The 14,644-nt window shown below is 52.4% G+C and overlaps 2 protein-coding genes across 2 annotated transcripts; both read right to left on the bottom strand.

Moving 5' to 3' along the window:
• Nucleotides 1-75: 75 nt before the first annotated feature.
• LOC128267428 (uncharacterized) lies at nt 76-1,981 on the bottom strand. The gene is made up of 4 exons (XM_053004261.1): nt 1,399-1,981; nt 1,104-1,307; nt 859-1,030; nt 76-776 (listed from the first exon to the last, which is right to left on the bottom strand). The coding sequence occupies exons 1-4, from the start codon at nt 1,946-1,948 to the stop codon at nt 479-481; spliced, it is 1,224 nt and encodes a 407-aa protein (XP_052860221.1). The 5' UTR covers nt 1,949-1,981; the 3' UTR covers nt 76-478.
• A 3,996-nt stretch (nt 1,982-5,977) lies between these two features.
• On the bottom strand, nt 5,978-10,577 carry LOC128278324 (uncharacterized). The gene is made up of 5 exons (XM_053017034.1): nt 9,931-10,577; nt 7,401-7,633; nt 6,992-7,338; nt 6,563-6,923; nt 5,978-6,487 (listed from the first exon to the last, which is right to left on the bottom strand). Exons 1-5 carry the CDS (start codon nt 10,264-10,266, stop codon nt 6,166-6,168), a joined length of 1,599 nt encoding a protein of 532 aa, XP_052872994.1. The 5' UTR covers nt 10,267-10,577; the 3' UTR covers nt 5,978-6,165.
• Between the last annotated feature and the right edge of the window lie 4,067 nt (nt 10,578-14,644).

The following is a 14,644-nucleotide window of genomic DNA, read 5'->3' as shown; positions in this document are numbered from 1 at the left end:
AACATAAAAAACAAAGATGTTGTCGCTTTGCGCACTTTTTTTTTGACGGTTTATTACAACATTTATTCGCCATTCTCTTCGTTCCTTAAGTGTATAAAAAAGTGTTCGTTGACTACATTTCGACAAATTTATAAATATACAAGACGTGCTAGGAGTTTTTTTGTGTGACACCCGTGATGAACTGTGTTGCTGCGAACTGGCACTCGTCCTTGTCTTTTTTGGCACACGATAGAGGATCTCCGTTGGGGGGTGGTGTTGCTCGCACCTCAATCGCAACCCGGCGTTCGGCACGGCATTTGGTAACTTCTCTCTACTCTCTCTCCCCTCTCTCTACCCTAAATCGACATACGTATTCGGGTGGCGCGGTTTAAGTTTTCACGGCGTGACACCTGGCGACGAACTCGCCGCGGCAAAAATATCATCCTCGCGAACATCACAGATTGTAGCAAATGGCGAACAGAGGCTTCTGGCACGGCCACTACGAGAACCTAGCCACTCGGTCGCCGGCGTCGTCGTGGTGCCGTAGCCGCTTCATCTCGAAACCGTTCTCCAGCACGCGCAGATCGGCCGAGCCCGAGTTGCTCCAGCACTCACGGATGATGATCCACTTCTGGCTGCCGGCCACAAACACCACGCCAACGAAGAGACCCTGCACCACGATGCTATAGACGGCGGCGATCCGCGGGAAGTCGGTCATGTTGCTGGCCAGCATCAGCACCGCGAAAGCGACCCAGCACACGACCGAGAAGCCGGCCTCCATGCGACACAATCGGGTCCTGTACGGCGGGACGGTGTATGAGTAATGATTTGACGCTCCCTACTCTCGGTGGCCTCGGTGGCCACTAGGTGTCAACTTACTGTTTGCTTATGTCATTCAATCGCGCGTGATTAATTTTCGTTTGACCGCTGACCGCGGTATCGTTGATATGCAGATAGATGCCCGAGGTCAGACGTCTCGTGTAGTAGGTCGAAAGGGCGTGCGTTAGGGCGATCCCAGCATAGTAGATGAATACGATCGATATGAGTCCACCTGATGAAGGAGCAAAACGAGGAAGGTAAATTAAAAGCGTGACCGTGATCGACAACCAATCATCTCATCTCACCTTTTGGCAGCAGCACCAACGGTATTAGACTGATCAAGTAGAGCACTCCGATGAATACGTAAACGTCTCGCTTGTTCTGGCCATCGTACTCAAGCCCATTCGGGATGTAGTATGCAACGTAGGCGGTATTGAGAACGTTCATCAGGAAGAACATAAACACCGAGGTACCGAGGAACGCATTGGCAAACAGTTCCACGACGACGGCTAGAAGAACCAGCGCACCGCATGTTTCAATTAGCACCTCGAGGAGCGTGATTACATCTGCAATCAAAACCGCGCATTCTGCCGCTCTTACCGTTGGTTCCTTCGCCGACACATTGGTCACCGCACCGAGCTAGGCCGAGAAATATCGTTCCGATGGCGAAGGTACTGGCGTGGCCCGCGATAAGGTACCCGAACGTGTCATTCAGCTTTGGCACGAACGTGTAGCTGAGCGCGGTAATGGCCAGCACCAGGCTCGCTACCGTGACGCCAATCGCGATGATCACACCTAGGAAAGCGATCTGGGGCTCGTGCACCTCCTCGCACACCTTCGCCAGCAGCCGGGCATCGTTGGTCATCTCCACGCAGTAACTGTCGAAGATGGACACCAGCGAACCGTACTCCAGCACCAGCAGGGACCCGTTCTGCATCACAAACAGCTCGTCGCCCTGGTCCGCGCTGTACATTAGTGCTTGCGGTGCGTCGTGGCATAGGTCCTGTGACACCACGGGAAGCGTCACCGGCTCGTCGCCCACCTCGATGCACTCGTTGTTGCCGTAGAAGTGCGCTTCGATCGTTTCGATCTTCAGCTCGCGGTTCCCCGGCACGCACTCGTACCGAAAGTTGCTGAGCGGCTGTATCATCTGGCCTGGCGGGCAACACTTCTGGATGCGCGCCCTCTCATGGTAGACGAGCTGAATCGGAGATGCCTACGGAAAAAATGGGGGAGGACACCACACCATTCATCAGTAGAGCGCGATTGACTCCCAGATTACCCCACGCGGTGCTGGATCTATTCATTCCGGCTGCTGCCGGCGTCTGGCAGTATGTTCTAATAATGGCCAGCGGGGTTTATGCATATTCATAGTTGAATACTATTAATAAGGCAACAAACCGAAGCTGTTTGAAATAACTTATCTAGCTAACCTAATTAGACGAAACATGGGTTTTCATGGTCGCCAAGCTTGATGTAGCAATCTAACGTAACGGAGCCTAATTTTATGTTTTCTGCCACACGCAAACGGAGTATAGAACAAGACCCGATTCAATGCGTGACTGCCCGGGCAAACCACAGCATGCTTCACGGTATGCAAATATCTAATCATTACACTTTGGCTCTGCCCCATTTCTAATCACAATGTCAACGATGACGCCAGACTGGCGACGGCGGCGACGACAACAATGCCGATCCCCGGCCATCGTCGAGTCTAACGGCCCAACGGGCACGACACATCGTTAAACAGCAATTAGGGACGGATCGCAAAACATTGCTCCGTGACCGTGATTGGTCGAACCGGGAATCGCGTTCCCGCTTCTGAGAATGTCTCTTCACGAGGGCGTCGAACGTCGGGCGCCGTGCGCATAAAATCTTTATCATCTTTCTTATCACTGCCCGTGGCCGCGATGACGTCGCACATGCGGTCTCATCGCGTAGGAATGCGAGAGCATAATGTAAGCCCTGGAACCTTGGAACGGTACCTACGTTGAATTCCGAGCAATTGGAGGGAAAATCTTGCACCTGCAGATGAGTTTCTTGTTCGACGGTTCCACCGGGTACGGGGTTTTCTGTGGCAGGACGCAGGCTGGTTGCTGAGGACGACCCAGCCTCGGTGGTCTCGGGCGCAACGGTCGACGTCGATGTTGCAATCGATAACGAAGTTGGCGTGGTCGTTGTGGTGGTGCTGGTAATCGTTGTCGTTGCACTACCTTCGCCGCTCACCGTTGGCCGGCCGCTTGATTGATCAATTTCGTTCGCGATTGAAGGTTGTGCCGCAGCCGGTGTCGATGGCGGCGGGACGCTGGAGTCTTGCGGTACCGGTGCCAGAGAGTTCTCTCGCACGACTCCGGTGCTGGCGCTGGCGATCGTGGCACGGCTACCGTCAAATATCGGCACCAGGAGCGACAGCGACAGTAAAACCAGTGACAGCGAACGGGATGGGCCCGCGGGTGGCGTGGCGCAATGCATGGCGTTTGTTGCTCGGTTCGAACTGCAGAACTCGGATTCACCGCCGGCCTGGCCACACCTCGCGATCGGTCGGCTGGGGTACGGTCAGCGGAGCGTGTTATTAAATCACCACCACAAGCAGCACTGACGACGGTCGCCGGTTCACGGGTTCTGTACCTCTTCACGGCACGCAACAACTTCGGGAGGGTTACGAGAGAGAGCGAGCGAGAACGTCGTTGAGTCATGTCACGTCCACATCGGCCACCGTCAGCGGTTTCCGTTGTTGCAGCAAATCCGGTAGCTTGCTACCTCACAGAACTTCACGTCTTCGTGGCCACCACCGCGCCCTGGAACCGGCCGGCCGGTCGCCCGGCGCGTTAACAGGTAGTCAACGGGGCGGCTCACAGAAATCGTGACCCACCTAATTACGGGCCCTGATACGCAATCCACCGTCACAGGCGACACATGTGACGCCTCCGGAAGGCCATACGGCGGCGGCCAGCCGCGCGCTCAAAGCTTTCGTGCGGTCCGGGGACGTATTCGGGGTTGTTTGTTTACTTTTTCTTTTTCCAACCGGAGCACCATTTACGTAACACTCACGCACACACACACCACCCTGGGGTGGTTTCTTGATCGTTTCAGATCCTCGACCGCGGCACCGGCTTAAGATTTCGACGGGATGCCGTCGGGACGCATCTCGAACTTCGACCCGCCGGTTCCAGGATTCGTCCAGCACTCACCACCACTAGCAGGACCCCAAACGGACGACGCGAACTTTGCGCCGATCACTTAACTACTAAGCCCCCAAGGGGTTGAAGCGCGCGCGCGCCAATACGCGCCAGGTATGTCGTCCGAATCTCTGGCCGCGCGAGTTCGCTCGCGGATTCTCGCGGGGCCGCGAGTTGCGTCGAAGCTTTACTCCCTAAAAGCGCCTCGCTCTCGCTCTCTTTGTTTCTTTGTAGTCTGCCTGTGTTCGTGTGTGTGCAGAGGGCGGAATTCGATAGTCTTCGGAATTAATTCACGGTTGGATGCCGGATCGTCACCCGGAATGGGAGGAGGGAATTATATTCCGAACCGGTCTCCGCGGCGCACCACTGTACTACTGCCGATTGCCTAGCGGTCTGTCTCACGCGGCTTGTGACACGACCACCATCACCTGAACCGCACGCTGCTGAGCAAACACTGCACGCTGGTGCGAATCTGGAGCTCCGTCGGGATTGATAAGGTTTATCATATCTCGAACCACGCGCGCCCGCCACTAGGCGGATCTACTGCGTAACAGGTTGTGTTGCGGGGCCTGCCGAACCATGCTACCTCACCACTACTACTAGTGGTCCAATTTGCCCATAACGCCCATATTTGCAGCCGGTTCGCTATTTGATGCTATTTTTCCGTTTGTCGTTACGCTCGCGCTCGGCCTCGGTCGGGGGACCAGAGAGTGCGTGGATCGCAATATCCGGCCCGCCCGCTGGCTAGTCGTCAACGCATGCTTCCGGTGTTTTATTGTCCGGGATTATTGCCTTCTTATGCTGCTGGGCGGCGTATTCGCATCGGCACGGCACTTGGGAGCGAGTAGAGTCACGCATAACCAAGCAGGGTTCTAACTCGCTACATTGGGTGTTTAGTTTCGATTGTTTCGTCTTTTTATTCTCAGAGTCACATTTATGCGGCATGCGACTCGTCCGTAGATCATCCGTCGACGCTGACAGTGAGTGGAGTACAAAACTTTAATTTGCTGCTTATACCAATCTACTCGTTCCAACTTTTAAACGGGAATAAGAATCATCATATTTATGGCAAAAATCGGCGAGTTTTCTCATAAATGACAAATCGAATGCAGTTTGTAAGTTACCGCCCCGATGAATCATCGCCCGGTGAATTCCCGGTTGATCGCGGTGAACGATCTTTCTTTAGAGGACAGCAACTAGCGGCTGGCCGTTAATTGTCTTCATTCCATGGGAAAGCCATCTAGACAATCACAGCGCTGCAATCCCCAAGACGACGATGGGGTTTTCCGTGGTTCAGGTGATTTTTTATGCCACAAAGTCTATGGCCAGTCTGGGCTCTTAAGTTGCAACCTGATGGCATTTAATCGAAATGTATATGGCCTCAGCGTCCATAAAAAGAGAACCACACGATGCTCTCATTCTCTCACGGCACAACAACAGAGAGTACGAACTCTTCAGAATGTAGATTTTTATACTTTTATTGCTTGCATTGATTGTGCAGTGGGCCTTTTCCATCCAACTTCTTCCATCATAGAAACAAACAAAAAGTCATCGAGGTAATAGCAACCCCAAGCGAGAGAGAGAGCGCAGAGTCGCTAATCACAGTAATCCTCGACTAACGTTATGGAAATTCCTGTTAAAATGGTTCAGCAAACCTGAACCGGCACAGATGAAAACCGGACTTTGGGTCTTACGGCAAAAGTTACTTTTTCCCTCTCATTTTTGAGGTTTTTAAACAAAAAACAAACTTTCTCACAGCACCCAGCCGGCCAGCGCAACCTCGAAACGTCTTCAAGGTCACGAGGCTGTCGGGTCTTGGTTCGGGACTGCCACCGCCGGGACCGTAAGTCGGTTTCCCCTACGACATTCGCTAAAACCGGTTCTGAGCGGCCCGCTTTCGGAGACAGTGGCCACCCAATGTAGCAAGATGATCAATTGTAAGGCGTGTGTTGATTTTGGGTTTTATTTATCGTTCTCCGTGGCCGCGCTTATAGGAGGCGCTTTAACAACTAAGGTTCGTGTTTGAGTTTTACGTAATAAAATACACTAGGAATTGCGCTACCGAAAGCGGAATCGTTGCCTCTATCCGGACCGGATGGCGAAGACAGGGCGTACGTAAGAGGTAACAGACCACAAGTGAAGAAGCTAGGAGGAGCATAGGGTGCGGCAGCTCGAGGTGTCCGAAGCCTTACACCACACGCAGTTCGTTTTCGCCATCAGCGTACGGTGTTGTCGTCCCGTCTTCTTCCGGGAATTGGGAGATCACCGTCTGAGTGTCGCGCGGAACGACCTGCTCCGCGTAGGGATTTCCGTTGGCGGGACCGGATCGCTGGTGCTTCAGCCGCTTGCCCACGTTGCAGAGCCCGATCGAACGGCGTCTCAGGCCCACAAAGACGACGCACACGATAATCGCGTTCCAGGCGAGCACCGAGAGCAGCGAGTACTTGTCCATCGAGTACGGTATCCAGACGATGATCTGAGTGGCACAGGCGAACGTTGACACGATCGTTCTGGAAGCAGAGAAACGGAACCAAAATCTTAGTACAGTTCCCTCTAGGGGCTCGACACCCTACTCGGCTACTTACAGCTCCCTTCGCTGACCGATTCTCTTGGCGGTACTCCCTTCGTTGATCATTTCGAACGGATTCTCGTTGCTGTTGAACCCGAGATGGTTGCGCCCGAAGGACGAGTAAACGTTCGCCCCGCTGACAATCAGGGCCACCGACAGGCTGGCGAGCACGGCGATAAACAGGACACTTTCGAAATAGAGCGTCAAGGCCATGGCAACGAGCGAACAGGAGGAGATGAAGAACACCGCCACCAGCAGGAGCCGATAGTTGATGCTGGTGGTCCCGGTGGCCGACGAGAAGAACAGTATCAAGCAAAACAGCACGAAAATGGCGTACGACATTTCAATCAGCACCTCCACGATTGGCCGATATTCACCTGCAAAGCGGATCAAACGGGGGAATCATTACATTCTACACATACGCCCGAGATCCTGGTGATCCTACCTTGCTCAAGTGCGACTAGAAACAATTCCGCCAGGATGGCGGCGGCCAGCAGTCCGGCGTGACTCCCGATCAGTGGTCCGTACCGATGAGGAAGCGTACGGTCGAACAGGTACGCCAGCACGGTGACGGCCGAAGCGATCAACGCCAGCGCGATCATCGCCGTGCCCAGCCAGCCGGAGAAGAGATCGGGTTCAGATTCCGGTTCGCAGATGTGTGCCGCCAGCACCATATTGCCCGACTCTTCCACGCAGAAATCGTCGTAGAACTCGATACGGTCGCCGCGCGTGACGACCAGCGAACCGTTCTGGATCAGCAACATCTGCGTGCCCCGATCGTTGAAGATCAACCTGCAATGTATAAGTCACCGTATTAGTTCAATAACTTAAAAAAAAGCAAGCTGCAACCCTACCGTTGACCGACGCATTTCTTGTCGATCGTGATGTTGTAACGCAGGTACTTCCCGTATTCATGGCAACCCGGGCCGTAGTAGTCCAGCTGGCGGGCCAGTAACGAAAAGTGAGTCCCCTGTGTGCCGAAAGGATCCATCGGATGGCAGGTGGTGATACTCAGCCGGTGAAACGATTGGCCCTTCGGGCAACACTTGCGTACCAGCAGCTTGCTCGCGCGCTGGACGTCCATCGGCTGGCGAACAGAAAGATCAAAACGAACATCGAATCATTAATCTAGGGATTTGGGATTTTTTTGTTAACCTTGATCAGGCATTTTTGTCTGGAATTGAAAGTATTGTAATATTATCTTCAAACATGCGGCCTTTGCGTCGTCGTAATTTTTGCGGCTTATCATAATTTTTTTTTGTCTAAAAAAATATTTCTTACATTATCACCGTCTTCAAACTGTAACTCTGCAAAAAGAATAACGTTTTTCGGCTCCCGAACAACCGCCACACTATCGCGAAGATCAGCATAAATTATGCAAATTCTAGTCACATGGCATAACTGTACTGTGTCCCATTTCAGAGTCTCGAATATGTAGCCGGCCGTTCTATGCACTATTAAATTGCTTCTATCCCGAAATCGTCAGAATCAGACGTTTGATATCGTGGTGCGTGTTAGCTTTTATAAAACTGCGAGTTTTGGCATAGTGTATCAATCGCAACGCGATATCCGGTTCCCCAGGAGCTGTTTAGCGTGCTCTTTTACCCTTTGGTTCGGGCGTTTGAATTTGAAACTCAATCCCGAAAACCGGTACCCAGGGAGAGGATCATTCGTCCGAAAAGACGAAGCAGATGCGCCCAACCATCCTACGCCCAGCTGCTCCGTACCGGACGCCGCAGCCGCCGCTGCCATGATTTCGTGTTATACGTATGTTACCGACACGATAAACTACATTAGACAGACGGCCGTTGCAACCGTTGCAAATGCAACGGACATAAACACGGACTGCACCACGGCGCACTCGGCGCCTTCGCGCTCAAGAACAAACATCAAAATTAACAAGCCGAACCAAGCGAAATAGTTTACGTGATTTCGTGAACGATGACCGCCGAAGGCCAACTCGATTGGGCTGGAAAGCAAGGACCTTCGGAAGTGGAGTGTTGAGAAATTCTGTTTCGGCCGGCTTTGCAACTGCACCTGCCACGTCAGTTTCAGTGTCCGTGTCCGTGAGTGTGGCGTTGGTGCATTTCATTCCATGGCGCTAAATTCGTCAGTCACCTGCCAACTTGCCATAAACTATTCAATTAGCCTATAGCTTTCCGAATGCCCAAAAATGACACAAAAATCCAGCAACCAGTTAGAATGTCCCGGAATTAAGAAGGAAAAAAGTTTGGGGTAGGCGTTTCGAATCGATATGAATAATTCATGGCAGTTGAAAGGCTGAAGTCGCCGCTGCCCTACCACAGATGCAGTGGCCGCCGGCTGTTAAACCTCTTTGTGCAGAAATCCAGAAAGTTTTATGGCGCAGCAGAACAGAACCTGCGCTCCGTATCCTCACATCCTTGAACCCCCTGGTTTGCTGCATTTTTGCATGCAAAAGTGATTGTAAAATGGAGAATGTTTATGACTTGCGATAGCGCAGCACAAAGACACCATAACCACCCGCCATAAGTGCGCTGCTAGCGCCGGTTTCCATCGTAAACATCAACTTCACATTTGTTTCCATTTCCGGCCTGGACGGGCAAGCGAATTGGACCGATCTGTTCTAGAAACACGTTAGGAGCACGTTATTAAAACAATTATACAACTCCAGCAGTCTCGATCGCCTACGGTGGCGGAGTGGCAACAATAATTTCACTGCCAACCTAGGTGAAGGCGAAGAAAAGTCGTCACCCGGCCAGGCAGGACAGCAAACCGGTCAAGGCAATTAACAGTCCCCATCGGTGGCTTGATGCATGCTAAATGAATCACGCCTGACGTGTGCGCGTGGACACAGTGCAATGAAGCGTTTGGCGATGTGATTTGATGCGCCCGAATCAAGGTGTGCAAGGCGTGATGCCATACCGCAAAGGTGAACCACTTTATGGGCCGCAAAAGTGACTCAATTCGCCCTCCCTCGAAGAATTTGCTCTCAATTTGCTATCGCTTACCGCGCCCGGTGGATGTTGATGCGTGCGGTAAACAACAACAACAACAACAACAACAGGCCCGTCTCCGATTGCCAATGTGCAGCCAGATGCGAGCCTCAGTTCGCTTCGCAAGGCCGGTAACGGAGCTGGTTTTTGCTGGCTGGCTGGTGGTGCCATTGCCAACAAATCCACACACCACCGGCACGTCATTAACGCGAGCCGCGGCTAGACTGCGTGCGGTTCAAGGTCAACCTTGATGTTCCTTCTCTTCACAAAAGCGCGCGCTCGTTTTTTGGGCCGGCCTCCAATTTGTCCAGTTCGTTCGTCGATTACAATCTTGCCTCCCCAACAGGCACAGCTGAGAGGCCCCGGTTTGGCCACCTTTGGGAGCCATCTGCTCCGGGGTTTTTCTTACCTTGCGGCTGCCTATGCAAGCTATGCTCTGCTCGGCCGAACTTGCCACCATCGGGGCCGCGGGTCCCAAGGACCGGCCCGACGCACTGTTGGCGCCACTGGGCTGCGTTGGATCCGTTTGGTTGAGCGCCTTCGAAATCAACCGATCGAGGGCCTCGTTGTAGTCCTCCAGGCGCTCCTTCTTCGGCCGGTGCTGCTCATCGATCACGTAGTCGTCGGGCAGATTCTCCCCGGAATCGTCGACGTACGTAATGAAGTTACCGCGTGCTCGATCGATCCCGGCGAATAACAGTGCGCACCAGGCGGCCACCAGCCAGAGTGTCCTTTGTGAACTCATACTATTGGCCTGGCGTGTGTGTGTGTGTGTTGGTGTTGCTAACTTCCCTACACAAAAGTGTCACTTCACTTCACGTGCGAACTATCACAGGCCGACGATCATTCTTGTTCACGATCTGATCACAATCACTCCACCCGCGTGTGGTCGAACTGAACCGAACTTTCGAAAAATTTGGGAATCCTTTTTCTACCTCTCGCACTACGCACACGCGATCTCGGTCGGCTGTTTCCGTTGCTGACAGCTGTCTGTGAACGGACACTGTCCGGCTTGCTAGTGCGCCCTGCGCCGTGGCTGCGAAGCGTCTGAACCGTCTCGAGGTCCGAACGTCTCGCGATCACGGTGCTAAATGCAGATCACACTGGCGCTGCCATTTGCCCACAGTTCTCCATGCCGGTGTGCGTGGATTGCCGCCACCACCACCGCCGCCATCGACGCCTCGCCGAACTGGCCGTCAGGTGAAATCAGGTTTTCGGTTTTCGGATGAGTGGCTGCGACTGACGCAACACCGAAAAACCCATCCGCCCTTGCGGAAGTCGGGCGCGATCGGAAAAACAAGTTCTAACGATCGGCCGAATCGTGCCCCGGGTAGCCGAAGGCCAGCAACGGCGCGACCGATAGCTAGCTTCACGTTGCAGGGCGCTTGCAAACTGCACAACGACACGTGGAAATTATTTAGTTCACTTCATTTAGTGGAAAAAAGGCAGGGAACTTGAGAGGCCCATAATGGGAATCGGTCCAGGTGACAATGACTTGGAGAAACACAGGCCCCTTAATGATCGCGCGGGTAATCCCCGGTTCTCCGGTTTTGGTTAAAACCCGATTCTCGATCGTCTCGGTTTTTGAAATGACGAGTGCTTCAATTTGCATACTTTTAGGCGCACACATTTTGAATCGCCCCGCGCACGTGACGCGTTTCCATTTTCAAACGAAACGTGAACAACACGCCGATGCGAGAGTGTAGCTACTAAATTATACAACACAACTATTGTATTATGGAACTATGAACATTCCAATGCTCGCTCCCATTGCCCACAGACTGCATTTGCTTGCTACACCCTTAAAGCTTATCCAAGGTGGTAGACGGAACGGAACGGTGCGGTGTGGTGCGGAAGAGATGATGTACAACTTAAACCCACATTTGGTTTATGTTAAACATTGGTTCTACATACGTGCAAAACACGGTGTCGTGAAAGCTTTTCTCTCGACCCGCCTACATCTGTTTCTGTTTGCTGCTTCAGCCTACGCTTACGGCACCACTTACCCCACTTGCCATACCTATCGTACGTTGGCCGGTACACACATACACTCGCACACAAACGAGTGTCCTTTCACACACACACACACACACACACACGCTGATATCGTTTTAATGAGAGTCTTCAGCTTCGGGTTCGTGCCAGGGAATGGTTTTCCTTTGGGACGGTCGGTCGGTTGGTCTCTCGTTTATTTTTATTCCGGGCCCCACCCGACCACCCGCCCACTCACCGAGAAGCGGGATGCTACCAGAGGAAACAAGGACGACAGTGAGTGAGTGGTGCTGGCAGGAAGCACGAAACACACGCTAACGAACGAACATTCATTTCGTGCGAACGCTTTCCTAATGCCGTAATGCCCGGGGATTAGGGCTTTTAGTGAACGATGATTGCGATCAGTGCGTCCGCCGCCGCTCGCCCCGCGCTGCGTTTGCCGTGAAGTCCGTGCCAAATTTCGAGCTCGAGTCCATTCGTACAATAATGGTGCGAGGCTTCTTGTTTTTGACATTCAATCATTGCTCTGCTGCACCGCACACGATGTGAGGATAGTCGCAAATCTAGCAGACGGCGAACGACCACCTTGCTGGAAATGTCAATCAAATGACCCACGAAATGCGGGCTTCCGTGTGCAGTTCAGTAGCATACGTTTGATCGCTAGTGTCTGTGGTGCGCTTGGTTGCCAAAAACCGATCAATAAAATGGCCCCGCCAAGCAAAAACTGTGTGATAACGCTGTGGGCTTTCCCCATTCCACTAATTTTTGCTTCACGAGCCACTTCGAAAGTCTCCCGGCGCAGCGCTGTGCTTACGCCGAAAGCTGCCGAAAGCTCACGGAGCTTTTTCTCGATGTTATGCTGAGGGGGGTTTCGCACTCCACGGACCCCAATAAAAGGACTCGGTGCTACAGAAATGAATCGTGAGCCCAAAAAATCACGTTTCTCGGGAAGCCACAAGACGGAAGTGTTTCTTCGTCGCTTCAATTCGAAGAATTAATCACAGCAGGCCCACGGTTGTGGCCGTGCTTGGGACGGCTTTTTCCGGGAAGGAGTCATTACGTTTTGTTCGCCCATTTTCCTAGCGGCCGGCCAGCATTTCCACGATTTCGTCCAATTACCTTTCGGCGCTCGGGTTGATTGCATTTCCCTTTATTTTCACCCTTTTGTGTGTACGGTCCTTCCAACGTCCCAAGGAGCCGCACTTGAAACAGATAAAGGAAGACTACTCGAGCCCTATGATTTCGTTTTGGCCACAAGTTTAGATTCATGGGAAAGAGAGTGAAAGAATGCGTGCATGTGTGTGTGTGTATGTGTCCATAAAGAACCAAGAACCAGACGGAGAAGCACCCTATCGATCATTGTGAGGCACCTCAATTTTTTTTGCTCTCGAAGGTGGAAGAAAAGAAACTTCTCCACTAAAACACTACCACCCGACGGGAGGGAGCCTGACTAGTCTTATAAAAAAGTCCGGCCGGCACGGAAGGTACGCACCGGCCCATCGGTTTCTTCTCGAGCCTTCTTGAGTTTCTTTTCCGAGAGAGGGATGAAAAATGTACGCGGAAAACTTTTCTCCATCTCCGGTGTGGCCCTCAGCAAAATAGCCCTCCGGTCGTAAAAAAAAATACGCCAAAGGAGAACTTCGTATCGCCAGTTATTATTAACGACTACGCGGGAGCAGTGGAGAAAGAATAGACCCACTGCCGTCACTGCGGACACCTTACGGCGCTGGCCAGTGCAGGAAGACCCTCACCGCATGCTCACACACACACATCCGGCCACATCCACACACCTCTTGGGGTGGTAAAAAGTTAAAATTAATTACATTTCACTTGGCACGCCGGGCGGCCCCACCGAAAGGCGCGTCCGCCACATGCGGAGTGCGTGTGTGTGCGCGCAGGCGCGTCCACTTCCGTTCGCTTAACGCGCTGCCGCCCAGCCGCGACGGTGATGGGTTGGGTGAAGATCGATTTCCGATGACCCCGCACACACGGACCACCCACCCACTGGGGGCGGCGAAAAATTAAATATTTGATTCTCGGTACAATCCGCTCGATTCGGATCCTAAATCCGAATCCACTGATTTAGGGGTTGGCAACACGTCTGTGTGTGTGTGATTTTTCACTGCTGGAGAATGCTTTCACCGGAAAAACGGTCTCACAAACATTGGATCCCCAGTCGCCACATAGCGTGACGCTAATGAGACTCATTAATTCAATATAATTTCCGCACGGTACATCCGCTGCCACACTCTCCGGATTCCGGCGCTCCTTTTTTTTTGGTTTCGAAATGTCCTTATTGTTGTCCTCTGGATTGGATGCTCGATTTGCTTCTCCGCCTTCGGTGTTTCCCACGCAGAGTTTTCATGTTTTCGGAGAGTTTTGCGATAAATCACCCAACGCCCAACATCCTGCTGCAGTTGTCCGTGTTGTGCGTCACGGGTTTGTACCATCGTTCGAGTGTTTATTTTCCAGTTCGTACAGAGATTTCGATTTCGTTTTACGCCCTACCGACACCACGACCTTCCAAAAGGGGCCGAAGTAAATTAGCATTAGATTGCGCAAATTCAGTTCGTGATATTGGGTTTTTCTTTTCAAGGTTTCTCCGCCTGGAAGGTGCATTTTTGATTACGTTTCATGCTAAACATGACTAGTACTCATACGCTACTCGTCAAGCGTGAGGGACATGATTCTGGTGGAGAGCAGACCCATCAGATCTCCTGAGACTGTACAAGACAACGATCAGGTCCGTCTTGGAGTAGGGTAGCTACTGCTTCCACTGGCCGGGCAAGGCAGCCTACTACAATTTTGGATACATTTAACCCTCCGTAGGATTAGGATGCACAGATACTTCCTTGCGAGAGGAAAGCAACACTATTTCTGAAAGTCTTCGCGAGAGGGCAATTCCTGGCCTGTTTATGAAAAAAGTTTACAGAGTGCTCCCTACAAGAAAACGGAGCAGGTTTCGGAGTCTTCAACTCAACAATTGAAGCCTGTCTCAAACCGGAGCATTCTCCATCGCAGAGTTGGCTGCTATTTTGTACGCGCTAGTGTTAATCAGCCCCAGACCCTGCGGACATTTTTATATTTCCACGGACTACAGCGAATCCGAAGCCCTGCTTGAAGGCACTACG

Source organism: Anopheles cruzii, chromosome 2 (genome assembly GCF_943734635.1).
Source record: "Anopheles cruzii chromosome 2, idAnoCruzAS_RS32_06, whole genome shotgun sequence".
NCBI classification, from domain to species: domain Eukaryota; kingdom Metazoa; phylum Arthropoda; class Insecta; order Diptera; family Culicidae; genus Anopheles; species Anopheles cruzii.
This window is presented reverse-complemented; position numbering and strand designations above follow the sequence as displayed.